Raw genomic sequence first — 27,940 nt, forward strand, 5'->3', positions numbered from 1 at the left:
TTTATGCTATGAATGAAAATATTTCTCCAGAAATATTCCTTTATAACGATCAGATATGAACACGTATCTATTTTTGATCTAAAGGTTTTACTTACCAATTAAGCTTTAACTCGTCCTTCATTAATGCTCGCTTTTAAAATAAAAATAGTCTATAAAATCTAAAAGTCGCAGATTTCCTGAATGTATCATATTAATAAACATAGTGGTTGAAAGTACGAGCTCTTAAAGCGTACCTAAAGGCAACAACATGCGGAAGGAAGGTTGTTCGGCGCCATATTTAATACATCAGAAGCTAGCTAGCATTAGCTGTTTACAAGCCCAAACTTTTAACTTGAAACGATAACCTAAAGCAACCCCACAATCTGATCGAAAATGAATGTAATAGATCATGTACGGGATATGGCTGCCGCTGGCCTTCACTCCAATGTCCGGATACTGAGCAGTTTGTTGTTGACGATGAGTAATAACAATCCGTAAGTATTGACGGAGCGGGGTCCGTCTATTTCCTGAAGATTGCGTAGCACATTCCTTAGCTCGTGACAGTGATAGCTCAACGATAACTGGTCATCGACAGATAATATTGTGAAACGTAAAGTATCCGGGGATTTTAAATTAATGCAAATAGACGCTCACAGATGAGCTCAATTACGCTGAGCGTAATTTGTATGTTGTGGTGGACATAGTGTAACCTTACGCTTTTTCCCACGAAATAGTCGTATGTGCAGTCTATTACAGTTCGCCACAAAAATTGTGAAATCAACCCATCAACGTGTATTATTAGGTGGACTTAAACACACGTATTGTTGATAAGCCCACTCCCTCCACCCCCATTTCCACCAGGCAGTCTGATTGGCATATAAACAGTGACTATGTAGCGCTTTTCCTGTCATATTTACTGTGCAATGTTTTTGTTCTAGTGCCGCCCAACACTAAGCATTCCCACAAAGAGGAGACAATGGAAGCATAACTCATTCACCGTTTTTGTTGTTGTTCTTATGGTTTCATATGAGAACACCCCCCCCCCCCCCCCCCCCGACTGTGTACTCTGATTCTGATTACCTTATTGCTCGTATCTTTACTGATTCAAGGGAGCTGTTCTCACCAGCCCAGAAGTACCAGTTGCTGGTTTACCATGCAGATGCCATCTTCCATGATAAAGAATATCGCAATGCTGCCTGCAAATACAGTATGGCATTGCAACAGAAGAAGGTGCTGAGCAAAACTTCCAAAGTTCGTACTTCTACTGGTGGAGCCGCATCTAACATACAGGCACAGGTATGTTAGACAAGACTGTACATTGTCTTAGCAGACTTCCTTTACACTGCAAGATGGCACAATTGCAGCAATATTTGTTTTCGGTTGTTGTGACAATACTATCATCCAATCATTTTGCACCTTGAAGAAAATAGAGATGTTGAAATCCAGTTAGAAGGTGATTAGTTGCTTTTGCCCCAGACATCATTTAATAAAAACTAAAGGGTAATGAAAGATTTAACATAACGTTGTTCTTCTAAAGTGTGTTAATCTCATGTGTCCTTTCTGCTACATACGCCACCATTCTTGACAAAAACATTAAATGTTAATAAAAGTATGTACGGTTACACTGAATGTTGTCTTTCAGAGTTTGCCTTCAGAAATTGAGGTGAAGTACAAGATAGCTGAGTGCTACACCATTTTGAAACTGGATAAAGATGCCATTGCAGTGCTCGATGGGATTCCATCCAGACAGAGGACTCCAAAGGTAGGCTGCTACTGTCATTGTTATTGAAGTAAGTGTTTTCCTTCCTGCTCTTTGTGCCTTTTAGACTGCTTTAACTCATAGCAGAACAATCGCTAATTGGCATCCTTGTATTAATCCTGCAAATGTTTGAGTCCAGTAGCTTTTATAATGTAAATTGTGATAAATAGGATGTTTATTGTTGTTTCTCGCCTCAGATCAACATGATGCTAGCTAACCTGTACAGGAAAGCTGGTCAGGAACGTTCTGCAGTGACGAGCTACAAAGAGGTCCTTAGACAGTGTCCCCTCGCCCTGGATGCAATCATTGGTACGCATGGTCACAGACACACCTTCATCCAACAAACAGCATGTAACCTGTTGAAACTCTTGTCTTGGATGTGAACACACAGAGACGGACTTGGACTTTGTGAATGTCTTGCTCCAATCAACAGACCTGTTTATGAAAAGTGCTCTTTAAATATACTTTGCTTTATTTCTCTAGGTCTTCTCTCTTTATCAGTCAAAGGAGCTGAAGTGGCATCCATGACTATGGATGTGATCCAGAGTATCCCCAATCTGGACTGGCTCTCTGTTTGGGTCAAAGCATATGCCTTCATACATGCAGGAGACAATCAAAGAGCCATCAACACCATTTGGTGAGCAGGTGAACAGTGCTTTGTACAGGCTGACTTAATGTGGTTTTTTTTTTCTTTTAATGTGACAGTCTTGATGTGTCTCTGTCCTTCCTTCATCTTGTCTCAGCTCTCTTGAGAAGAAATCTCTGTTGCGGGACAATGTGGACCTCCTTGTGAGCCTGGCAGATGTCTACTTCAGGGCAGGTGACACCAAGAATGCCATCCTTAAGTTTGAACAAGCCCAGATGCTGGACCCCTACCTCATCAAAGGTGTGCAGCAGGAGGAGAGGACTTTTTATTGATTGATTCGATTGACCTGGCATCTGCCACAAACTGTTAAAATGTGTTTTGTACTTAACCCTATTTGCTGTCATTATGTCTTGGTGGTGGTGAAACGTCAGTTCTGTTGTTTGCACTTGCAGGAATGGATGTTTATGGATACCTGATGGCCCGCGAAGGACATTTAGAGGATGTTGAAGTCCTTGGAGGACGATTATTTAACATTTCAGACCAGCATGCAGAACCTTGGGTGATCTCTGGGTGAGTCTCTGAGCAGATGGCCGCACTAGGCCTTTGCTTGAGACTGTACAATAGACCTTTTACATAAAATGTCACTGTCCATTTCAGTAATCCTTTGAATTGGTCCCTTTTCTTTAGTTGTCACAGTTTCTATAGCAAGCGATACTCCAGAGCCCTCTACCTGGGGGCCAAGGCCATCCAGCTGAACAGCAACAGTGTGCAGGCTCTCCTTCTGAAGGGGGCAGCACTGAGAAACATGGGTCGTGTTCAAGAAGCCATCATCCATTTCAGAGAGGCCATGCGCTTGGCACCGTGTCGACTCGACTGTTACGAAGGCACATTTGGCTTTTTTATTTTCTCTTTATGTGGTCTCTGTCTTGTCCATAAGTTGTAGTACCTTTCTGTTCTGTTTGCAGTGGGTTGTAATTAGTATTTGTCCCTTCACAGGTCTGATCGACTGTTACCTGGCATCCAATGGGATTCGAGAGGCTATGGGAATGGCCAATAACATCTATAAGACTCTAGGGGCCAATGCACAGACTCTGACCATCCTTGCCACAGTGTGCCTGGAAGACCCTGTGACTCAGGAGAAAGCCAAAACCCTGCTGGACAAAGCACTTGCACAGAGACCGGACTACACCAAGGCTGTGGTCAAAAAGGCTGAACTGCTCAGTATGTACAACTGCTAGATCGGGCCTCAGTGACATGGTTCTGAGATAGTAAAATATATTTAGTTAAATGAATGTGAATATAAAGATGGAAATTAGAGCATCTTGTTTTGTTGTGAAGGCCGGGAACAGAAATATGAAGAAGGGATCGCTCTCCTCCGCAACGCACTGGCCAATCAGAGTGATTGTGTTCTGCATAGGATGCTGGGAGATTTCTTGGTGGCTGTCAATGATTACCAAGAGGCCATGGATCAGTACAGCATAGCGCTAAGGTAACCAGTTTTAGTTTTACTTTTGATCTTGGAGAGTTAGTTGCTGTGAAAGTATGCTTTTAGTCAGTTTGTGATGGAGTTACAGATCACAACATAAGCCTAACTGTCAGTTTGTGTGTTTTCTCTTTTTCTAAGCCTGGATCCCAATGACCAGAAGTCTTTAGAAGGCATGCAGAAGATGGAGAAGGAGGAGAGTCCCACAGATGCCACGGTGGAGCTGGATGGTGACGACATGGAGGGCAGCGGAGAGGATGGAGATCTTGAGGGCAGCGACAGTGAAGCAGCACAGTGGGCTGATCAGGAGCAGTGGTTTGGTATCCCCGGCCACTGAAGGACACACAGTCAGTCAGTTTCCACCCTCTAACACACTGCAGCCTGTCAGAAGCTTTCAGGGTTTTCAAACAGGACAAGGTGATGCTATTTTCCCAACAATCTGACATCATGTCAGGCACTTCACTGTGGAGCTCATTGAGACTTGTTTGCTAGTCTAGACAGCTGTCCAATGCGGTCTTACCAGTAGACACTCAACCTAATAGTATCTCTGGTGCTACTTTTTCTTCAGCAAGTCTTTGTTTCAGTCTTTGGCTATCTGAATAAATGCATCACTGTTCCAGGTAATGCAAAATACATCTTAAATATATTAATTACAAATCAGTGTCAGTGTGGTCCTTGATGAGGTTGAGTTGTTCCCAGGTAAGATGTGTACTGGGAAGTGTAGGCTCAAACAACTGGTGTGATGGGAAATTTTGCTCATGTGTTACAAGGAGGCGGGGGGACTGACAAAGATTTTACATTTGTGTTTTGTTTGAGCCTTACTGACTCGCTTGTTTTCTGTGAGAATGCAAGACGCCGATGTCGGAGTATCACAATAAGGGTTGTGAATTTCCCATGACTTTGTGTCTCTCCGACAGGCAAATGGGGTCTGTGAAAAGTGACAATGTACCATATTTCTGCTGCTCTTTATGTATCTTGATTTTAACATGAGAATGTGTCATGTAATGTACAAGCTTATCATATGTGTGTTGTATAAAAAAGAAATAACCCCATTGACTTGATTTGAGTCATTGAGTCATTGATTGACTCATTCTTACGTTGGGAAATGTTACTTAACCATTTCAAGACAAATGTTTATAATATTTTGTACATATTTTTAGAGCGTATAATAAAATAATTAAACACTATCATTTGACATGAATGTAGTGGTCCACTTCCTCTTCAACAGGTGCAGTGGTAGACAGCACACCACTCTGAATAATGTCTAAATGAAGCTCAGTAACACCAGGAAGAATACTGAGTAAACTCTTCACATGACAGTTTTATTTACCTGAAACCCAAGTTCATGTGATACATTGTACAATCATCTCTGAAAATACAGTACAGCAGTTCGCTAAAAAATGCCAGTGGAGGGACTGCCCGCCGTTCTCATGGTAAAACGTATGCACCGCTGCACGTCCGCCTTTCCAGATATGGCAAAATCTGCTCCAAACATGTTGCACATCTCAGTGCAAAGCAAAAAAGAAAAAGGCTGTTTGGTTTTTTAAATATCCCATAAAAGTATTTCCTTAGGAAAGATGAACTGTTTTTTTGAGCTTATTTAACATTTGCACTATCTGATGAACATCTATTCTGTTTATTAGTACTATACATTGTCTATTACACAAGTCTGGTAAAGAGGATGGCTAAATTCAGCGGACATGCACCATGGAATATAGTACATTTTACTGTACACGGTACTAAGATACACGTCTCGGTAGATGGCAGGAGAACTGTATCATGATCTAAGGCTCTTCATGCAGGACGATGGAAGGACTGCTGAGGTGGGATTGGCTAGTTTTCATCGACATTTATTTATGGCCATTCTATAAAAAGGATGGATGAACTTTATGACCCTCCTTCTTCAAATTTACTTAACTGACATGCAGCTCTTGTAAGATGTGCTGCCCAAAACACACATGCACAACAAAACAAAACCAAAATTCAGCAAGGAATTTAGAGTAGAGGTGGGCTTACTTGGACTTTGCTGAAAAGAAAAAGAGAAGAGGAAGAATCATGTCAGTGGACATCTGAGTAAAAGCATCCGAGCAGCAAATAATTTAAACGTATCAGTATTTGTTTTCATAAAAAAAGAGCAAATATATTAAGGCCATGCTATGGTGAAGCAGGGGATTAGGTCACAAGACAATGCAATTAAAAAGAAATGTATAAATAAACAAAACAATAACACTGTGTCCTATACTGGTGTTGGGGCACCTAAATGTCAGTGTCTGGCAAATGTCAAAATATGCTGCCAGTCTACAGTCAAAAATAACTGGCACCAGTTATACTGTGCCAGTTTCACATACAAAAGGCTCCTATTTATACTGTGTGTGATCTGACACTTAGGGACATCAAAGGCGTTTTCAAACACATTCTCAAACGCCTTAGTTTTCTTACTCTTGTACCATTAAAAGTGTATTTAAAAAAAAAAAAAAAAACCTGCTAGTCCTATCAGAAAATATGAGGAGCTGTCATTCTCGTATGAGCAATGAGCTGCAAGTGTAACCATGTACAGATGAGAGAACGCTAGCTGGCATGCAGGTCGTAAAGTACTCACTCTGCAGGTAAACGAGGAGGGCGTTAGAAGAAACAACAGTTAGCTTTACGGCTAAAAAAACTCAACAGCACTCACTGACCTGGTATTATTGGAGAACGCATGCAGAACAGCTAAGACCACGCTGAAGTAAACTAGTGTAAATGTATGTAACAACAACAACTAAAGCCTACACAGAAATACTAGTGTGTGCTATGTACAGATATACAGACCGGTCGTCAATGTTGTGCTCAGCTGATAAGACTAACAGCTTCTTTTACATATTCAAGTACAGTATGTGCACATAATACATACATAAGAAAGATTACTGAAGCCAAGATCCAAAATTGAGACTGAATGTTGAGACCGAATTAAAAAAAAACAACAAAAAAAATCAAACTTAAAAAACACGATCAAGATAGATGAGTTTTTTCAAGTAAATAAATTTAACAGGCTTTATGAAAGATTGCTCTGAATCAAACTGGTAACGCATCCTTGTCCTCTCTTCCCTCCTTTAACACAGACGGATTCAAAAGAAACATTAAAAATGTGCGTGAGGGTTTCGTCTATACTGCAAAACAAATTGGTGCTTACCTCAACACTTCAAATGATAATCTATGAAATGGTTGTTAAGACAATTGAGTAGAAATGGTCATATTAACAGCATTGAGGTAGCTGTGCTCTGCCTACTGCAGAAAATAATGACTGATTATGCATGGAGCTCAAAAATGACTATAGAGAAATTCATGCAGGGGCAAGTCTTTACCCCAAAATTAGTTACTGCACTATACGGTCCTTCGCACCCAGCATCCTGCTCCCCACAGCCCTACCCAAAAATTACAAAATATTAATTCTTATAAAATAGTGAAAGTTCTCTGTACAGCTCAACACACAGCTCAGACTGTCTCCAACTGTTCAAAACAGGGGATCAAAAGAGAGAAAAGCATGATGGTATTATAAAACGCATAGACATAATGTCAGTCAAAGTCCTTAAAATATGGCAAACCCTCAGCCTCCCTCCCAAAAACATGTATCTGTGAAAATGTCCTGAATACAAAAGATCTGACAGCAGACAGACTGTCAGAGCAGGTGCAAGTGTTGACTCTTAGTTGTTCCGAGTTAATGTAACTGTGTTAGATGTGTGTGTTAATGTCCACTTCACACTGGTGCACAGGGAGGGTAGTGTACTGGAGTCAGTCAGGACCACAACATGGCGGACACGTTAGTGTCGGTGCTGTAGATCCACAGCACCAGGGGCAGGGAGATGGCCACAAAGGGCCAGGAGATGCCCTGGGCACATGCAGACAGAGAGCAGCCTTTGCCGGCCGGCTTCTCCAGCTGTTTACCAAAGTCCAAGTAGTTCCTGGCTAAAAACTTAAGCAGCTCATCCAGCAGGATGACGGGCAGGGAGATCTTCAGCACCATCATCCACTGGGTTGTATCCAGAGGGGTGATCTGGAAGATGACCTGGGAGAGCACAACATTCATCATTTAACAACAGCTCTTTACTCATATTTTATAGGAGTAGAAACGTAAATGTTGTCAACATGGACGGCAGATAGGAAACCACACAGGACCATAAAAGAGTTATACAAGAAGGTCCTTAACAGTGTCATGACTAAATATGCACAAAATATGAAGTTACAGCCAGAAGGTGGTTAGATTTACTTGGTATAAAGACTAGAAACAGGATGAACAGCTAGCTTGGTTCTCTCTGAGTATAACAAAATTTGTCTACCAGCATGTCTAAAGCTCACCAACTAACATGTTATCTAATTTCTTTAATCCTTACAAAAGTGTCAAAGTGACCATTTGTGTCACTTGTTTACAAAGGGTTATGTGGGGCACTACGTCTTGGTTGGAATGGCGACTTCCTGGAGTCTCCACTGGATGCCTGATAACCTCAACAAGACTCCACAAAGTCAAAGTGCCAGATGAAGATTTTGAAATGTGGCCCATCAGTTTCCATTACATGTCTGTAATGAACCCACATAACCACTAGGGGGCAAATAACTCTGTCAAGAGTTAACTGGATCACAAAGCAGCCAGCTCATTTCTGAGATCTTTTTTTGACAGTGCCATCGAGTCAACACGGGATGAATTGGCTAAACTCACAGGTAGAGGTTCCACATAGAGGATGAGGAAGTGGAGGGACATGGAGAGGCAGATGGCCCCCAGGAGCCAAATGTTCTCCCAGGGAGGCATCCGCAGCAGAGACTGGTTCTCCGACAGACTGGACAGAAGAGAGAACACAGACAGTGATTCAGTTATTGTTTGCTTGTTTTCTGGGTATAAATTTTCCTTTGAGAAGACCTTTAATCTTTCTTAGAGCCACATATTTACCTGTTGAGAGCATTGCACATCTCAATGGTGACGAGCACAGACAGAGCCATGGTCATTGGGTAGGGCGACTCAAAAACGTGGCAGTCCAGGCCATCAAACTCTGGGTTGTCTGGGCCGCACTGGAGGAAGTGGCTCTGCATGGAGGCAGCAGGATCAGGGGAGTAAGGGGGAGGCAAAGGGATGAGGGGAGCTTAAGGGTGATCACTCAGACAGGCAGACTTACCAGCTGGTACAGAGTGATCTGAGGTCCATCTTCAGAGAGAGTAAACCACCAGGCAGCAGCTCCCACTGTAGCTGCGCCCACATAACCTACACGCAAAGACACCAAATAACATCACCATGCGCTAATTACTTTAACTGCATGAAGGCAAACTGACTGTGTTCATTATCCACCAACCTCCAATGGCCAGGTATCTGAAGAAGAGCCAGCCAGAAATCAGGGGCTCCTTAGCGTTACGAGGAGGCTTCTCCATGATGTCCAGATCTGGGGGGTTGAAGCCCAGGGCGGTGGCAGGGAGGCCGTCAGTCACCAGGTTGACCCAGAGCAGCTGAACTGGGATCAGAGCCTCGGGAAAGCCCAGCGCCGCAGTAAGGAAGATGCTATCAGGAGAAATGCATGCAGTTAGCATCTGCACTGACACAACAACAGCACTGCAGGCTGGACAGCAATCATCCAATTGGTCTATTGTAGTTCTGTCTTTTTATATTGTAACTGCCAACATAAATACAAATCAACCGCTCCTGTGGAGACTCACCAGACAACCTCACCCACATTGGAGGAGATAAGGTATCTGATGAACTGCTTCATGTTATTGTAAATAGCTCTGCCTTCTTCCACAGCGGCAACAATGGAGGAAAAGTTGTCATCAGCAAGGACCATCTCAGAGGCTGACTTGGCCACGGCAGTGCCAGAGCCCATGGCGATGCCAATCTCAGCCTTCTTTAAGGCGGGGGCATCGTTCACTCCATCACCTGTCTGTGGAGAAGTATTTTGTTACGGGAGTAAATCTGTTGCTCTAACACAATGCACATGATGCTTACAGGGCCAACAAAAACAAAGATCCCCATGGGTTTGTATTTTTTAAAATTCTAATTAGAAACGTGTTTAAGAGCAACAACTAAATTTGATTTCTAATAAAATGTTAAACACTGACAGGAAGTGTGAGAATCTCTGCAGACTCAGCTTTCAGATGTCATACCATAGCAGTGATCTCGTCAAATCCCTGCAGAAACTCAACGATCTTGGACTTGTGGGAAGGCTCGACCCTTGCGAAACAGCGAGCGTGAGTCACAGCTTCACGCTGAGCGTAGGGCGAAAGTTCGTCAAACTCTCGTCCGGTGAAGGCCATGCGTTCCACATCATCCTCCTCGGTCAGGATGCCAATGCGACGGCAGATAGCCACAGCTGTGCCCTTGTTGTCCCCAGTGATCATGATGACTCGGATACCGGCTTGGCGGCACAGTCCGATGGATGCTGCCACTTCCTGTCTGGGAGGGTCCAGCATGCCGACACAGCCGACGAAGGTCAGGTCAGACTGGATGTAGAGAGACAAAGACGTGACTGAATGTTCGGTGCAGAAAAGAGTATTTTACAAGCACACGTCAACTACATCAGATGTATCACAATTGAAATGACATGAAAACTCACTTCGTACTCAGCGAATTTGGAAGTATCAGACAGGTTCATGTCCTCCATTTTTGGCGGGCTGTCCCTTGTGGCCAGAGCCAGGCACCTTAGGGTATCATGACCTGTGCCGTACTCACGGATCACAGACATGATTTTTTCCTTGACAGCTTTGCTGAGGGGAACTTTGCTGTTGCCAACTCTGACATGAGTGCATCTGTCAATAACTCCCTCCGGGGCCCCCTGTGGGACGGAGCAGAGGAAGAAAATATTCACAACGTGGCAAAAGCAAAGCCATCCACAAGTCCTGAGTGTACGTTTCTTTTCGTATACCTTGACAAACATCTTGCTCATGGTGGAACGATTGTTGGGGGTGCAGTAGACAGACATGGACTTCCTGTCTCTGGAGAACTCCAGGGTGAACTCCTTCTTCATCAGCTGCTTAATGACCTGATCATGCAAAAGGGGAGACAGTTAGAAAATCCTGCTGAGTGAAATGCTGCAGCATGTGCAGGTGAGGGAGCTGGTGTCACTCACTGAGTTGCAGGCGTTAGCTCTGTCAATCTTGGACAGGTTGTGGACTTCAGTGTTGAACACGTTCATCTTTTCCACCAGACAGGTCAGCGCAGTCTCCGTGGCTTCACCAACCTTCTCGTACACTCCCTTCACCTAAAACATCAAAAACATCCATGAAAACATTTCCTCCTCCCCCAAAAAACCTTACACAGCAGGTTTTAAGTTTACCAAAGGAGTATATTTCAATCCAATCTACACATCTGGAATGAAATACACAAATCTCCTGTGTTCCAAACAGGACAGTTTATAAATATGAATATATAAAATACATCTGTTAAAAAATAATATAACATAAAATAAAATAAAAAAACTGATCTGAAGCTAGACAGACCCTGCTTTAACACTTTTTACAGTGCTTGTGTAATGAGAAAATCAACAACCAAAGTCAAGGGCTCCAAAATGTGGACCACTGAAGACTGGACTCACGCTGTGAGCTAAGCACAGATGTTAACATGTGTCTGTTATTACAACTCAGTATGTATAAAGGTAATTACCAGACTTTGTACAACTTTTAATGTCACTTTTAATGTTTTTACCCCAGAATGAACAGTATCTGTGCCGTTTCACTAGACTGTGGCATATGATGCTATGTATTTGCAGAATTCAGCATTTGTAACCCTTTTTTTATTTATATAATTTTACTATTTATGCTCTCTTTTCTTTTTTTGCTTTTCCTTTTTGAGTGTCCTTTTCACATGCGCATTATGTACTGGATTACTGTATGTCACTGTCTATTAAGTCCTTGGGAATTACAAAAAGACAAAAACATTGTTCACACAAGCACATACAAATCATACTGACAAATATTACACTGTACTAATGTTTGACGTGTAAGGAAAGAAGCAGGGTTCAGACCTCGTTGAAGTCCAGAGAGGAGTCATTACACAGGGCACAGATGGTAGCCAACTCAACCAGGGCATCATTCTCTGTGCACTTCACCATTTTACCATCCTGATACCTGAGGACAAGTACAGAGTATTTAACTGTGTGTGAGTATGTGGGTGTATAGTTCATTTAACAATAAGAATGTTCTCTAATGTTGGGTTTACATGGCTGCAGGTCGTGGCGTCACGTCAAGTACTCACACTTCTCCTTCAGGTGCGTAGGTAGAACCTGTGATGGTGAACTCTGATAGAGAGCAGCTGTTACCTTCAGCTTTGTTGATAACAAACATCTGGAGAGGAAAAGAGCAGATGGAGAAGAAACAATTAGGGGTCGAACGTCAGTTTCTTTACTGACACAGTAGGTGGCAGCAGAAACCGCAGAGTGAAGCAAGAGAGTGAGAGCTCCTTTTACACAGTAGATTTTCCTGCAGTGCTACAGAGTGTGTCGCTGTGAGCGCCATGCTGGGTGGCCCACTGCCTAATGTGAGAGAAGGGTGTTTAGTTTCTCACCATAAGTAAACAGAAGAGACTGCCAAGGAGTCTGAGTACAGAGAGACACTGTGCCTAAAAGGAAGGGGATACAGGGCCAGGCCTGCTGCTTCACAAAGCTTTCATCTTCTCACACACTCACACACAGCTAGCCAGGGTTTGGTATTTAGAGCTGCCACAATTAGTTGATTAATCAGTTAGTCAGTTAAGCTGTCAAACATCAAATCCAAGCGCTACTTTTCTCTTTTAAAGACCTCTGTCTGCATGTCCTGAGTGCAAATGTTTTCTGTATTCAGTATGTGACTCTCTCTGATTCAGTATAAATCACTGAAAACGGCAGTAACAGTAAAATCACCAGGTTATTTAATCATGGCCAGTACAACACGTGGTGCAAACAATACAGACGCCTAAACAACAGTTTGATAAAAACTGTAAATTAATGTCACAAGTTTAATTCAGGCTGTGCCAAAGAAGGCACTGAACAGCCAATAAGAGAGCATTAAATATTAATAAATGCTGATGTGGGGCCAAGTAGCACTGGAGTGCCACTCACAGACACATACACAGAGCGAGATAAAGGAACTACAGGCCGGCAGCTTTGCAGCTTTGTGATGCAAGGTCAGTTATGCAACAGCAGCACTGCAAGTCATCCAACTGCTCAATGTGGATTAAAGGAGTGGCAGCAAGTTGTCTTCTGTTAAATAACCTGGATAACTGATCACAAGGACCACTCCACACTCTCTGGTGGCACTGACAGTGTTCGTATTTCAGCTGACAAATACACTGAAAGTGACAGTCACAGTTTTACTAACTACTGTCAACTGAGACTCCAGGCAGGAGCAACAAAGAAACAAAGCATTGACAACCAATCAGCTTAGCAATGCACCAAGGGAACGTGGAAGAGACTCACTCTGCAGACAGACATCTGGTTGGTGGTCAGGGTTCCTGTCTTGTCAGAGCAGATGACAGAGGTGCAGCCCAGGGTCTCTACAGATGGCAGGCTGCGGACGATGGCATTCTTCTTGGCCATGCGACGAGTGCCCAGGGCCAGGCAGGTGGTGATGACAGCGGGGAGACCCTCAGGGATGGCAGCTACAGCCAGCGCCACGGCGATCTTGAAGTAGTAGACAGCCCCGCGTATCCAGGAGCCTCCATGGACGGGGTCGTTGAAGTGGCCAATGTTGATGATCCACACAGCGATGCAGATGAGGGATATGACCTTGGACAGCTGCTCGCCAAACTCATCGAGCTTCTGCTGCAGGGGTGTCTTCTCTTGCTCGGTGGCCGCCATCTCATCACGAATCTTACCGATCTCTGTGTTAACGCCAGTGGACACAACCACACCCACGGCCTTTCCAGCTGCGATGTTAGTACCCTGAAATACAACACTATATGTTGGCTCAAGTACATGTCACACATCTTGAAAAAACGGGAGTGACTTTTCCAGTATGTTAACAGAAATTAAACAAACAACATGTTGAATGGCATCAACAGAGTGTGTGATAACTTGTGCATAGTTCAGCTTACAGAGAAAAGCATGTTCTTCTTATCCTGATTGACAGCACGAGGGTCGGGCACAGGGTCGGTGTGTTTGATGACAGAGACAGACTCACCTACAAAGACAACAGAGGGCAGCAGGTTAAATCAGTTTGCATTTGTCACTGCAGATGATCTTAGGAACAAAGCACAGGCAATTATCTCTACAGAGGGATCTATGATGTCTGATCATTCATGCTGCCTCACTGATCTTTCACATGCTCATGAATGTTTCAGTTCAGAAGCAAACGCGCTAACTGAAAACTGTGTCATGATACACCTTTGGGTCGATTCTCAAATGATCTTGTTCATTGTCCTCCAGCTATTCAAGTTCTTCAAACACAGCTGGAGAATTAATACATTAATCTTTGATGAGATTATCTCAGGTAATTTTGTGCTCTTATTTTAAAGGAAAGTAACAGCAGTAGAGTCTGAAGTTCATTTAAATCTGTGGGATGGATTTTATCCAAAACATAACAATAATGAATCCCCATTGTAGCCTTGAATAGAAGCATATATTTGAAGATTCAAAAAAATGTAAATATATGCAGAGAAATGCATGATGGCAGGATGTATTGCGTCTGCGATAAAAATCTTAGCGTAAACTAAAAATAATAATTACAAAAGGTACAAAATAAACATGAGAAAAAAAACATTCAAAGATACAATACAATACAAAAAAGATACAAAAAAATATACAGCATGTGTATCAGTACTCCAGTGTTTATGTAATTATGTAATTAAACCTATTAAATAACACCCATGTTATGTCACGACAAACTGAGAATCTTACAGACAAAAACATCTTACCGGTCAAGATGGACTGGTCAACCCTCAGAGTTGTTGATTTGATTGAACAGATGCGAATGTCTGCAGGGACCTTGTCTCCAACTATAACCAAACAGATCCACAATTAGAGAAAATACACAAACAATAATGTCAATGCACCAAGAGCATGAACACAATGAAAATGACGACACTGAGTAGAATAAACACAACACAACATCAGGATAGTCTTAAGGTATTCTACATCACATGAACGTGGAGGTTTGATTACCGCACAGTTCACAGATGCACTCCTGGTACAGTGCCATGCTGCATGTGTGTGAGTAGGCTAAATGAAGATTTAACAAATGCGATGTTGTCTATTTTATGTAGACAGTTGGTGTAAATTAAACTGATGAACCACAGCTCATCACAGGGAGACTGCTGTACCACACAGCAGCAGAGTAGTGCTGCCATCACTGCAGGGAAAGAGAAGGAGAGCCAAAGAAAGAGGAGGAAATGAAGGACCTGTGAGCCATAAAAGGCCCGTCTCAAAGGAAAAGGCCAATTTGGGTGCGTCGGAATTGCAGTGACCCAATTCAGCTTCCTAATGGTACATAAAGGCAATGGAAACTGGGGAAATGGCTCAGGCTATGGCACAGTTCCACGGGTGTAGTCTACATATAGGCCTACTTAGAAATGCAAATTGTGTCAGATTATTACAAAAGACTCCAACCAAGAACACGGTATAGTCAGGATCCAAGAGCCCACATAAGCCAGCCAAATATCTAAGAATCTAACAAAACATCAAGACAAAGTCAAAGTGTAAACACACAGAGGATTCACACAGCAAAGAAAAACTGTAAACAAACAATGATTTGATCAAATATACCAAAGTCCAGATTCCAACTTGAGGAACACATGTACTGTAATGCCCCCTATCCTCTCCACTGAATGCCCTTGAGAGAAGGGAGGGGAAAATAGCAATGAGACCAACAATGGATGCAGCCAAAAATGGGAAAAGCATTTCAATATGTTGCCCAATGCACTGATCAGGTTTAAATGTGGCTCTATAATGGCAGCTGTTTCCTCATCATGGTCACAACGCAGGAAGAAGAGGCAAAAGGTACAAAGACTGGCCACAACTCCTCTGCATCACCTCAGAGTCCAGACATTTGTAAGACGAGTCATCATAATAGTGGCTCACTTTTCTAGTTCCATAACAAGTGGATGTTCACACTTTTTAAACATTTTTCCAACTTCATGTACAACCTTGTTGAAATCAGGTACATTTCAGCATTCTCGCTTCATGAGTGTTGACTTCTCACCATGAGACAGAAACTAGACCAACTTATTAGTTATATACAGCACTGTCGGGAACCACTGGCAACACAAGGCAGACAGTGACAGCTTTTCTGAGAAGGACTAATCTGGAGCTCAGTTGTATGTTTAAACCATCTGAACCTGAAACGATGAGTGCAATGGAAGCTTCACCTCTAAAAAGGTCACACAACCAAACTCTGGAGGCTTGGGATCAAGTGATAATAAAGTCTAAGACTGCAGATAATGCCCTGATGGTGCGGATCAGTGGTCCTCCTGCACAGTGAATGCAGGAACCTATCTCACTGCTTTCTTAGGAGAAATGATCCCATCTCTTGAAGAGATTAAAAGGCATAACTTTAGCTGTGCCGCAGGAACTAAGCATGAAATGTTTACCTTGGAAGCCAAGTCTTTACAATTACATCCTAGATGGTTTTGTAATGCTTCCTGTGCTAAGTCATTACATTTGAGGGAACACTTTTGACAACTTCTTACAGAGTGCTGAGCCAGGAAACATGGTGAGGGGGATATGTTTCTAACAATGGTGCTTCCTGATGTTCTCATACAAAGACACCAATGAGTGAAGACTTTGTGACATTGTGAAACACAGGAATCATCCCAAGGCTGTGTGACACTGCAGACCTGCTCTGATGATGAAGTGTGTGTGTATATCATCTTTCCCTTTGTGTCAACATCCTATTTGGTGGCAGTCCAAGCATCTCCTCAGGCACGACCACATTTTCACCTCAGTGCTTGCCAACAGCTCATACAGTCTCACAAATTTAGTAGTGTCCATTGCACCCAATGTGACTCCCAGAGGTGCCTTTTAAAACAGACCTTTCAACAGCATGCGAGGCAGTGACTGAACTGAGGATGCCAGCTTTGACTGGCACCTGCCTTTGCCATGTGTTAGGGGACAGTGTGTGGTTTGGCAGGCCAGGTTTCCTCTGGGTCCAGCCAGGAGGCTACATGTGCTGATGGCAGCTGAACAAAAGGCTGACCTCCTGTCATAGTGAGTAGGTCATTTTAGAGTGGTCAACAGGTGAAGCACTTTGCAGCTTTCCAACACAGCTCCATTACTGACTAACTCACAAGCCATATTTACAAGAGAACAATAAGTAAAATAATTTGTTCAAATGGATATGTTATCAAATACAACCTGTACTACACTATATACCTGTCGGTGACAGGTCAGTTAAGCTTTATTCCCTCTAACCTTTGGCAGCCAGGTGCACTAGAGAAGCTATGTTACCATGGCAGGAAATGCAATACAAGAAAATAAAACTGATAATCTTGTTTCTGCAAATGTGCCTTTACATGAGTGCTAATTTACACTGTCTTAACTGTATTAAAAGTGCCTTTTGGTGTGTTTTTATAGGTGAAAGCTGCATAAAATCTTCACGACAGGAGTCTTACATTTTCCTCACTTTACCAATGTGCTAGCATATGGCTAAAGTCACAAATGAGTTTCACTGTTTTATCAGTAAACAACTGCAGATTAAGAAGTGTTTAGTTATCTCTCCTGCCAGACAACTGCTGGCCAAATATTTACCAACAGTTGACTAGTTTCATGACTTCCTGCAGTTACATTGTCACAAACGCAAACACATGTCAGTTGAGATCCCTGCTTTGCCTTAGTCTGTTATGAATCTCAAGCAGAAGCAGGCTGGGCCTCCACATAGCATGCAACTTGCCATGGTAACAAAACTTGTCCCAGGACAGGAAGCACTAAAAGTCTTAGTTTAGGTTTAGTAGAAGTCTGGCAGAAATTACACATGCATTGAGCAAGATACAATTAATTCTGAATGTAAATCAATATCAAGATCAGCATTTTAAAAGAGTATTCACCGCAGCCCACACATACATGCTGCAGGTAAATTAAACATACAGGGAACTGAACTTTGGACTTTTGATTTTCAGTAATGGGGAAAAACATATTGTATAAGTAGGGAGACATTCTAGAATAACTTTTAGCAGCCTGTGATGTGACGTAAATATCGCACAAATATATAACCTGCCCATGTGAGACATCATAATGTTAATGTGGAAACAATGATCAGTCTCAGTATCTATTTCACATCTAACAACAGGTTGGAAATTTACATTCTCTTCATTTGTTAAGGACAACACTTTCAGCTGTGTGACCCCTCATGAAACCTTTCTGGGGTTAAAGTCTGACCTCCCACTCTAATATCTATAACCAGATAGCATAGCATGGATTCCCAGCAGTCATTGCAGAGTGACTTAAGTTAACAAGGCTAGTGCAATGGGTTGAATAGCTGTAATTACTACTGCAACATGTGGTGCTTAAATTCAGAAAACACCTGACGTTTTGGGCAGTGTGTTTATGTCGGATTTTACATGCATACCAGCTTTGTCTCTAGTCAAGCTCTGAGTTTCCTCTTTTCAATGCCTGTTAACTGCACCCTTCGCTCCGAATAAAAACCTCTGTGCCCTTCTGCAGGACTTCATTACGAATGGGGTTTTTGCATTTCTACAGCCTGCTTCAGTGTCAGTGGGATGAGACCATGTCTCTCAGTCTTGCTGACAAGTCAGGAACCTTTGCCAAAAGACAGTTCCTCAGTGACAACGGACGCTTGCCAGACCACATTAAATGCCACATACTATCCGTGGTGTCTGGAATCTCAGTGGGGGTGTGGGAGCTGATGGGTAGGGTCAATGTTCATTTAGCATGGTGGGGTGGGATGGTTATCCATGAAGCGCTTCCCTATAAGGTCATCTCTCTGCAGCACAATAGGAGCACATGAGAGATCCTCCCTCCTATACTGCCCCCGACATGAGCCCCCTCCTACTATTAGAATCCACAACTTCACAGGCAGCAGAGAACAAACCCACTGAGTTCTGCTGCTCTGTGAAAAGGCCAACATCCAACTCTGCGAGCCCTCAACACCACACTGCAGCTGGCAGCATACAGTGTGTGCTGTGTTATGACAAGTTAAACAAACACAAACAAATTAAATCATGGAGAAGGAGCTAGTGAACTCCACGTTATTAGCTAACATCATTTTCTAGGGGTTAGTTAAGTGGGGCAAGGTAATCCTTTATCAGACTGCAAATCTGGCTTATAGAGAAAATACAGTTTATCACTGCTGATTGTATCCATCAGATGATTTCAAAGTCTAAGAAATTCAGATAAAATAACTGGCCTAAATGTAAGTGAGATAATATCTGCAATGAGAAGAGAGTTAGCCTTGATGAACTACTGCATAATACAACAGTCAGAGGACTAGACAGGACAGGAGACCGGACATGTAAAACTATCACAGCCAACAGCAGCCCCCAGTGCTTTAACTGCTTCAAGATCAGATCTGAAAACACTAAACTAGCAAGACAAAACCGAACATAAAATAATTAAATTTGAAGCCTGAGAAATGCATAATACAGAATATTATTTCCATGACATTAAACACATTTCAATGAGAGTGCTACTGTGAGGTGCGAGTAGGAGGCAGCGTTCAAACCCACAGCAACACCCTGAAAGAGAGCATCACAGATTGGCTGCAGGCTATTCTCCTCACGGCTGAGGCAGCCACAGAGGGCTCGTCTCAGTGTCCTCTACCTCGGCTCAGCAGCTAGCCAGTCAGCATCTGCGTCATCACACTCCTCCTCTGCGTGGTGGGGTCACTTTGCAGCTTGAGGAAAATATTATTCATAGAATAAAAGGGAGCCTGACAGGAACCATGGTAAGAGATATTTGGAGGCTTTGGGAAGCAAGTTGAGCTGATGAACTTCTTCTGACTGCAGGATAAAACATCCGGTTTTTACTGCTTTTGCTGGATTGCATTATTGAGTAAGTCTCAAGCTGCTGACAGCAAAGCCTCCAGCTACTTTCATCGAGAGTTTTCAAGTAACTAGGTCTCTAATATTCAAGAGGAGAGTGCAGCTGACTCACAAGGTTCTTTTAAAACCTAAGCCAAAAAATCAAGCTTTGTACACTCTGAAACACAAAAAATGTCACGATTAGCACAGTCAGTCAAAAACAAATCATATGCAGAAACATCCATCCATCCATCCATCTTCTATACCGCTTATCCATCAGGGTCACGGGGGAGCTGGAGCCTATCCCAGCTGACTACGGGCAAGAGGTGGGGTTCACCCTGGACTGGTCGCCAGTCAATCGCAGGGCTTATGCAGAAACATACAAGAAAAATTTCCATTTGCCCTTGTCAAGGTTACTCAGGAGTCCTGCTTTTCCACATCACCCATTGTAGCAATGTTCCCCTGAGCACAATGGGAGGGGCCTGCAGGGGGTGGGACCAGACACCTGTCATTTTCAGGACTGTCACTGCTTCTATAAATACAGCATTCCATAATCTAACCAGCCTATGATGGTTAAAAATAAAACCTACCACTATGCGCAGAAAACTATGCATCACTTCAATGGCTTGGGGTTAAACACAGTATCAAGATAACGCTAGTGTTTCGAGGACTTAAACATTCCGCAACACATCCCTATATGTTTATCCCTCTCCAAAACTTTAGATATGTGTGCATGCAGTGGGGGAAATGGCTCTCTTAAAAAGCAAAGTTTTTTAGAACTCAGCAGCATGAATCAGTCCAGTTTGCATACTGCACGGACTGCTGAGTTGAGGCGAGCTGTGAGGATGCAGTAGCAGCATGCTACACAAGTGGACCCAAATTTGGTGTGGGTGTGTGTGTGTGTAAGTGCACACATATATAGAGTAATTTGCGCCTTAATAGCATTTGTGCCCAGCCCTTTGAGACAATGGGTTAATAAGAACATCTCAAAATATATCACTCTTGCAGGGTGAGTCACCTCTACAGTGGCACATGGAGAGGGGAGACTAGGTTTCAATGCAAGCTTGTGCTAAATGTGATCCATGACCACACCTGGACCCAGACAAAGAGTAGCAAAGAACTATCGTATCAAAACACCAGATATCAGATAAAAAAAATTCTCAGTAGAAGCTACAGTGGCATTAAATTTCAAATTTTCCATGACTTTCGAAGTCCATGTGAGATCCTGATGTTTGTGGTGCACAGAACCAACTAAACTTCTCTTTTCATTTGGCTAACCTCCTAGCATAAGCAACACATACAATAGTGCACGAGTAGAATGACAACAGCAGCAACAAAGCTACGTCTGTTTATACAGAAGGTCAAGAGAAGGACAACCTACCAGCAACCTCTACGATGTCACCAGGCACGATGTCTCTAGCCTTGATCCTCTGCACAGTTTTTCTGTCCTGTCGGTACACTTTTCCCATCTCAGGCTCATACTCCTTAAGTGCCTCAATGGCATCCTCAGCATTGCGTTCCTGGTGAGGAGTGAATGGGATTCAGTGCCAAACATTTCTGACATGAACTGATAACATCACATCAACTAAGGCATGCATGTTCTGGGCTCTGTCGGACAAAATGGTATGAGGGTATTTCCTTTTGAAGTGGCGTGGACTATTCTAAGTTGGATGTTTATTTTAATGGGTACTAGTTGGAGACATTTCACCGAGTGTATGAAAACACAAAACCTCTTGATGCTTTTTCAATTTTATCCTTCATGGGTAAGAAAAACACATCATTCAGAGTGGACTGCCCACACATTTTTTAAATTAATAAATAAACCAGCCTCATATGCAAGCATCATAGAGAAAGACTGCTGATGGCAGGTGATAGACTGCTCCTTTTCAATAGAAAGCCTTTTAAGAGAAAAAAGTAACGTTCAGCACACGCTGCTGATCTGCAATGCAAGTGAAGTACAACAAAACCTTCACATTACCGCAGGCTGCTGCATTAATAGAGAAGTTTATTTCATTGACTCGCACATTCTATAGCTATATTCAGCTGTGTCTTAAACATTAGCACAGCAGTCTGTTAATGCCTATTCTCACTGGTGACAGTATTTCACTATCAGATCTTGCACAATCAAAATATAAAAAGTATTTCCGTTGAAACTGCTTCAGAGAAGTGATGATTCGACATTTTGGATGGTGCAATGCTGTAATAGATTGGACTTCACTGAACGCAAGACCAGCTTGATAAAGGTATTCATCGGAATACTGTGGTAGTGGAGATTACTAGTGCATTGGATTTACCTAGGTGTAATGAATATCAGTATTTCTACTTCCATGCTGACACAGTTTTTGATATGACATTTTTTTGAAATGATAAATTCATTCACTTGGGAAAAAAATTCTAATAATGTCCAGACATATTACCTAGATACAAAGGAGATTTATATAAAACAGGAACTGATATAAAGAGATTTCTGAGGAAATTGTCTCACCTGCCACACACCAACGATGGCATTGGCTATAAGAATGAGTAAAATTACAAAAGGTTCCACAAATGCAGTAATAGTTTCTTCTCCCTCCTCAAACCAAGCCAGGACCTAAAAACAGTACAAGAAACATGTCATAAACAGGTAGGTATTACTACGATACTACGATGGCACTCAACAAAAAAGAGAGAACAAAGTTGTGGATAACAGAAAATATCAGAAAAATGACTTCCCTGACAGATGCATTTAAATAAACTTCACAGGTTTGTTTTTTATATTTCCTGCTTTCGTAAGAGCAGTGTTTCATTCCAATAATATGAGGGTTTGGCTGTTTGTAAGTTGTCAGAAGCTTGACATCAAAGCCAGAGACAGCTAACAGTCCAGGCATCCCACACAATTCTTATAGAAAACTTCATGTACTGGGGAAAAAAACATATCTTACAGCTGCACCTGAACACCTTTGTTTTCTTAAAATGAATCTTCTCAACTTCAGTGTACCAGTGAAAGTGCATTTAATCAATTGAAAGAGAACAACTGTTGCTATTCTCCTGTGGTTATTCGCAATTGCTAATGTTTTAACTGGCAAGATCGCACAGTTCACTTTAACTGTGTAGGAATGAAAGCTTTTCCATTAGTATGTTTCAGATCTGAAGATCACTGAGAAGACTGTACAAAATTCACATTAATACAGTTGGCTTGCTGTCCCTGAGAAACCTGCCCTGAAATTAGCCTGTGTGTTACAAGCAATTAGTTGAGGTCCCATAATCTGGTATCTCATAATGTGCCGTGGCAGTTGCCAAAGACATTTTAAAACGGCAGATATAACTCTTAAAGTGGTATCAAAACAGAAACGTTCTACTATCACGACTATGAAATTTACAATGCTCAGCCCTGCCTCAAATAAAAAATATATTATGCATATTAGGGCTGCAACTAACAAACATTTAATTATCAAATAACTTGACAAGTGTTTTCTTAAATAATTAGTAGTTTAGTTTTTTGGTCTGACCATCCGTTAAAACTCAAAGATCTATTTAACAATAACATTAAAACAGACACAAGCAGCATACTGTCGGCATATTGGTAAATGCAAACATACAAAGAATAAAGAACAATTTCATTGCTCCATCTCATGAAATAATGCATTTTAATAAAAGGAGCAAATCTTTAATACCATTTCTCTCATCAAACTAAATCAATCAAACAGAACTCATGAAAAGTTCAAGTCAGCCAACAGATTATCAGTTTATGTTTTGTGAATTTACTTTTTTTGCCAACTGTATACACATACTATATAAACATAAGTATTAGAACAGAGTTAAAAGTAGATCCCCCCAATTGCAGCTGTAACAGCTTCAACTCTTCTGAGAAGCCTTTCCACAAGATTTTGTTTCTGTGGGAAATTTTGCCCATTCACACAGTAGAGCATTTATGAGGCCAGACACTGATGTTGGACCAAAAGGTCTGGCTCACAATCTCAGTTAATCCCAAAGGTGTTGGATGGGGTTGAGGTCAGGTCTCTGTGTGGGCCAGTCAAGTTCTTCCACACCAAACTCATCCAGCCATGTCTTTATGGACTTTGCTTTGTGCACTGGGACACAGTCATGCTGGAAAAGAAAAGGACCTTCCCCAAACTGTTGACACAAAGTTGGAAGCATAGCATCGTCCAAAATGTCTCAGTATGCTGAAGCATTAAGATTCCCCTTCACCGGTCAGGGGCTGAGGCAAACCTATGAAAAACGGCCCCATATCATGCCTGGATTCAATAATAAAGGAGTGTGTTCCAATACTTTTGTCTATATAGTGTATTAAAGACTGAGAGTGAGTCTATGTGGAGGAGACCATGTGTGTTTGCCCAATGAGAGCCCTCCCACTGAGGGGAGAGGGCCCAAATTTGGTCTTGAGTGGTGCTCTGTTCCTCTGTCAGACAGCAGCCACTGACACCTCTGTATCACCTGATTGGACACTGCACACTATATACCAGCTCTCTCTCTCTCTCCCTGACACACACACGTACATGCGCGCACACACACAGAGCGGTATTTCCATCACTTAAGGACAATACATCGTCGACTTACATTCATTTCCTGGAGGCTTATCCGAAGCATAAGCACTTCTTGGCTAACCCCAGTCCTTACCCTAACACTAAAGCAAGTCCTCACCCTAAAATTTAATGATTTACATTGTGAGGACTTGTTTTTACCCCCATAAGGAGGACAATTCTCCAAAATGTGATTGTGTAAACAGATTTTTGGCAGCACAAGGTGAGTAATACACTTGTGCAGCTGATTCAATTGTGATTGTGCTTTTTGTTTAATTTAAATAACTATTGCAAAAGTCAAAACAAGTGGCCGTACATGAAGATATACCTTTCCACAGGGCATTGCAACAATAAAAAGTGCTCCCATGATATGTAAATGTTTATTTCATTTAGCTTTGGAATGGGCTCTGACACACGCTGATGTTGCAATCATGTAATGACAGCTCACTATTAAACATTTATCTGTCCAGCACTCGAAGTGAGATGCCTGAGGGAGACCAGGCTAAGTCGTTACACAGCAGCCATGCTTGACGACTCAGATGTCTTACTTGGCACATGGTGATAGCAATTCAATGCTGTTACTGCTGTTGTCACCATTCCTCAGAAAGGCCACTAGCCTTCTCAGCTGTTTAGATCTCTAGTATGCGGATGTAACCCCAGCTGGGTTACACAAACTGAAGACGTTCACACGTCGGCACCATGCACCGCATAAACTGTCTCCTGCCACTCAACACCAAGGCTTAATAATAATCCCAAACGCAGTTTTGACTTCACTTAAACACTCTTTCAGGCAGAGGTCAAAAGGGAAAGCTATTTTTAGGATGTGGTAACTTGTCCTGATATTACCTTAACTTTTTAGATTATCTCTCCCATTTAATGGACATGTTACAGAGTAAAAGACAGGAGAGATGGTGAGAATACAAAAAATACTTTAAACTCATTGTGTCACAAGAATAGGAGATGCTACAAAATGATTCATTTTATCAGACAGCGCAAGAAAGCGTAGTGATATACTTACAAAAGATATACATGCAGCCAGCAGAAGAATTCGAACAAGTAAATCTTCAAACTGTTCAAGGACAAGCTCCCACAAAGATTTCCCTATTGAAAGGAGAGGAGGAGGGTTAAAAAACACAATCCATCAGAGAAACTTGTTATAAGATATATAGTTGTTATTGTTGTTACCTTCCTCTGCTGGTAACTCTGTGTAAAGAGATGTGGGAGTCAATCCAGGGAGCACATGGGAAACAGTCAAAAAGAGAAAAGGAAGGTAAGTGGTAAGAAACTACTTTGTAAAAATGTTACATATTGGAAGAAGAGGAGGTCAGTGTGTTCTGTGAGAGGGTGGAGTGTTACCTTGAGAGAACTGAATCTTACAATGCCGTAAAAACTGCCAGTATGTTCCCAGTTACACTTCACATTTTGTTGATTTAGTCATACATACTATACAAGAAGGGAGGGTTTACATCGAACACCTGTAATGGTGTGGTGAGTGTATGGATCTATGAAACTAATCATATTGCAATAGTTAACATCTCCCCTTGTATACCTATAATGACATATTGGGTTTACACTTCTAAATGTAATATACAAGTTTACTCCCTTAACCTTTCTTGGAGAAAAGGAATAAATAGGAAACTTCAATCAATGTAAAGGTCAAAGTGATTTAAGGGGGGAGAATATACTCCCAGGTGATATTAATAAAAAACAGCTGTTAAAGCCAGGGACAAGAGAGATTAACTTTGAAGGACAACGTTACTCTACTGATCCCATGGCCTCTGTTCAGTGTCAAATGCTTGCCGGATCTTCAGGCACATGGGCTGATGGGTTGCAGTTTTGCTTTCAGAACATTTCAACAATGTCACCGTGAGGTTATGTTTAACAATCTGACCACAGCAACAGTGTTACCGTACTGCATCTTGATAATCAGTACTACAGCTAACAATAACTCAATGTTCAACAACGTAACATCGTCCTCTCAGTAATGATTAATTTGTTACTGTGTCCGTGAAGGGAAACCCGGGAAGTGACCAGTGATGACGTCAGCCAAATCACTTTACGGAGCCGGTTAACAGTGGCCGGCTGACAATGTTGATGACTTTTACTCCATATACCTAATACTGTGCTCACAGCGCACATGTTACAATGGCATTACATCTGCTAACCGCGTCTCATTCACAGCAGTGGTATTTTTTGGTGGTGGTCTTCTGTATAGATTGCCGTACCGTTTAGGCCCCATTTCTCCCTCTGACGCTTCACCTCGTCCAGGGAAAGTCCTGTGCTCTCATTGACGCAGAAATAAGTGTAAACTTCTTCCACACTCTTCGTGTGAGCGTTCTCCATGGTGGACAGACGGCTCCTTCCCACACAGCTTTACACAAATACTGCCGTATGGTACCTTCTGGTTCTTAGAAAACTGTCAATACTTTTAGAGGAAGAAGGAGTTTGTCAACTGAGAACTGAGCATTCACACTCGGATAGCTATCGACAGCTATTGACCGCGGTTACCGTGTCCCCCCCCTGGTTCCTGATCTTCTTGCCGCGGATTACCGAACAAAAATGTTGTCTTGGGTCAAATTCCTCTTCTCTTTTTGGGGTGAAGATTACTCGGGGCGTCCTCGTATCTCCAAAAATGATGAAAAACTGTCTGCAGCAGTGTACCGTGTTGAGGACTGCATTCACCCGGTCCAGTCTTCTGTGCTACCGTGCCTTGCCCTGCCTCACCGTGGCGCAGCTTCTCTGTGGCTTCACACGATGCTGACAGTCTGGTTTTATCAAAGTGCCTCACTGCTGCCCCTCTTCCTGCGCTGCATGTGGACTAATATCATTGGACGAAAGGTGTCAGCTACGTTCAAACAGACAGACATGAAAAAATACAGGAAGCGACCAGGAAATAGAAGCTGGAGTACACAGGACCCCATTCCTCTATACCATTCAAACCGCGGTGTGCTGTGTGTAGGCTGAACCATAAAGCAATGTTCAATTTGCATTAACTCAGTGTTTTTTATGTTGTGTTTTATGTTCGGCATAGTCTGTCCTTAATATTTTTTGCTCAGTTCATGAATTTTTATCTAGTCGCTGTCGGCTACCATAGTCTCGTAAACTTCCCATACAGGGCAGCGTTCAAGTTGCAGAAGAAGAAACCATTGTATGCTTAAAAAGGCCACAGTGCACTTCACACAAACACACACACACACATGTATACGTCTGTGTACAGATTCACAAACTACTTTACACAAGTCCTTCAGATTACAGGCATCCCAATTACAGAAACCCCGTGTCTTATTGTGTTACTGCTCATTTACATTTGGCTTAGTGGACTGCGTTTTTCTACGGCATGGAAGAGTTCGTGTTTAAAATAGAAAACAAAAAGATGGGCCACAGATCAGTGTCTCAGACATGTCATAGACACTTTGACAAAGGGTTTACAGATAAAGACAAAAACCAAGGAACATTTTGAAGCAAATCAGTGTCTCACAATAACAGAATTTGCAAGGCACAATGAATACAGCTACACTATGCTGAATTAATCAAGTAGGCCCACATCTGCACATCAATTGTAAAGGCAACCAATTTGCTAAAGAGGTGTGAGGGCAATAGGACAAGCCTTTGCCCCCCACTGTGTTCCTTTTGGGGGAGGGGGGTATCACTGTCAGATGTTGTACAGGACTGGTGTGCATCATCTGTTAACACGTCTTAATAAGGCCTCAAGACGCACAAG

General features: G+C 42.3%; 2 protein-coding genes and 1 long non-coding RNA gene across 4 annotated transcripts in view; 2 read left to right on the forward strand and 1 right to left on the reverse strand.

Moving 5' to 3' along the window:
* Nucleotides 1-27,940, forward strand: part of LOC124057782 — a 1,110,263-nt gene that overhangs the window by 598,309 nt on the left and 484,014 nt on the right. The gene's annotated exons all lie outside the window — the stretch shown is intronic.
* On the forward strand, nt 243-6,269 carry anapc7 (anaphase promoting complex subunit 7). Its single transcript, XM_046386268.1, has 11 exons — nt 243-473; nt 1,089-1,275; nt 1,622-1,741; nt 1,936-2,047; nt 2,222-2,375; nt 2,482-2,624; nt 2,777-2,894; nt 3,012-3,208; nt 3,321-3,545; nt 3,663-3,813; nt 3,949-6,269. The coding sequence occupies exons 1-11, from the start codon at nt 373-375 to the stop codon at nt 4,142-4,144; spliced, it is 1,704 nt and encodes a 567-aa protein (XP_046242224.1). The 5' UTR covers nt 243-372; the 3' UTR covers nt 4,145-6,269.
* On the reverse strand, nt 5,109-27,125 carry LOC124057726 (sarcoplasmic/endoplasmic reticulum calcium ATPase 2-like). 2 transcript variants are annotated; one of them, XM_046386237.1, is made up of 21 exons: nt 26,445-27,123; nt 25,405-25,422; nt 25,238-25,320; nt 22,185-22,289; nt 21,081-21,219; nt 14,645-14,725; nt 13,826-13,911; nt 13,209-13,673; nt 12,011-12,099; nt 11,781-11,883; nt 10,887-11,018; nt 10,683-10,799; nt 10,374-10,592; nt 9,925-10,260; nt 9,481-9,701; nt 9,123-9,325; nt 8,949-9,034; nt 8,726-8,859; nt 8,498-8,615; nt 7,729-7,849; nt 5,109-5,833 (listed from the first exon to the last, which is right to left on the reverse strand). In XM_046386237.1, the coding sequence occupies exons 1-21, from the start codon at nt 26,560-26,562 to the stop codon at nt 5,820-5,822; spliced, it is 2,988 nt and encodes a 995-aa protein (XP_046242193.1). In that variant the 5' UTR covers nt 26,563-27,123; the 3' UTR covers nt 5,109-5,819. The 2 variants fall into 2 exon arrangements, with proteins under 2 accessions (XP_046242193.1, XP_046242192.1); XM_046386236.1 differs by having other exon boundaries at nt 5,109-7,849; nt 26,445-27,125.

Source organism: Scatophagus argus, chromosome 4, assembly GCF_020382885.2.
Source record: "Scatophagus argus isolate fScaArg1 chromosome 4, fScaArg1.pri, whole genome shotgun sequence".
Classification (NCBI taxonomy): domain Eukaryota; kingdom Metazoa; phylum Chordata; class Actinopteri; family Scatophagidae; genus Scatophagus; species Scatophagus argus.

Excerpts from the sequence above, each read along its gene's own strand:
- anapc7 (XM_046386268.1), top strand. The coding sequence starts at position 373 with ATGAATGTAATAGATCATGTACGGGATATGGCTGCCGCTGGCCTTCAC. Across the intron at positions 3,209-3,320 it reads TCGACTCGACTGTTACGAAG|GTCTGATCGACTGTTACCTG; the intron begins GCACATTTGGCT and ends GTCCCTTCACAG. Across the intron at positions 3,546-3,662 it reads CAAAAAGGCTGAACTGCTCA|GCCGGGAACAGAAATATGAA; the intron begins GTATGTACAACT and ends TTTGTTGTGAAG.
- LOC124057726 (XM_046386236.1), bottom strand. The coding sequence starts at position 26,562 with ATGGAGAACGCTCACACGAAGAGTGTGGAAGAAGTTTACACTTATTTC. Across the intron at positions 9,702-9,924 it reads TTGACGAGATCACTGCTATG|ACAGGTGATGGAGTGAACGA; the intron begins GTATGACATCTG and ends ACTTCTCCACAG. Across the intron at positions 8,616-8,725 it reads ATGTGCAATGCTCTCAACAG|TCTGTCGGAGAACCAGTCTC; the intron begins GTAAATATGTGG and ends TCTTCTGTCCAG.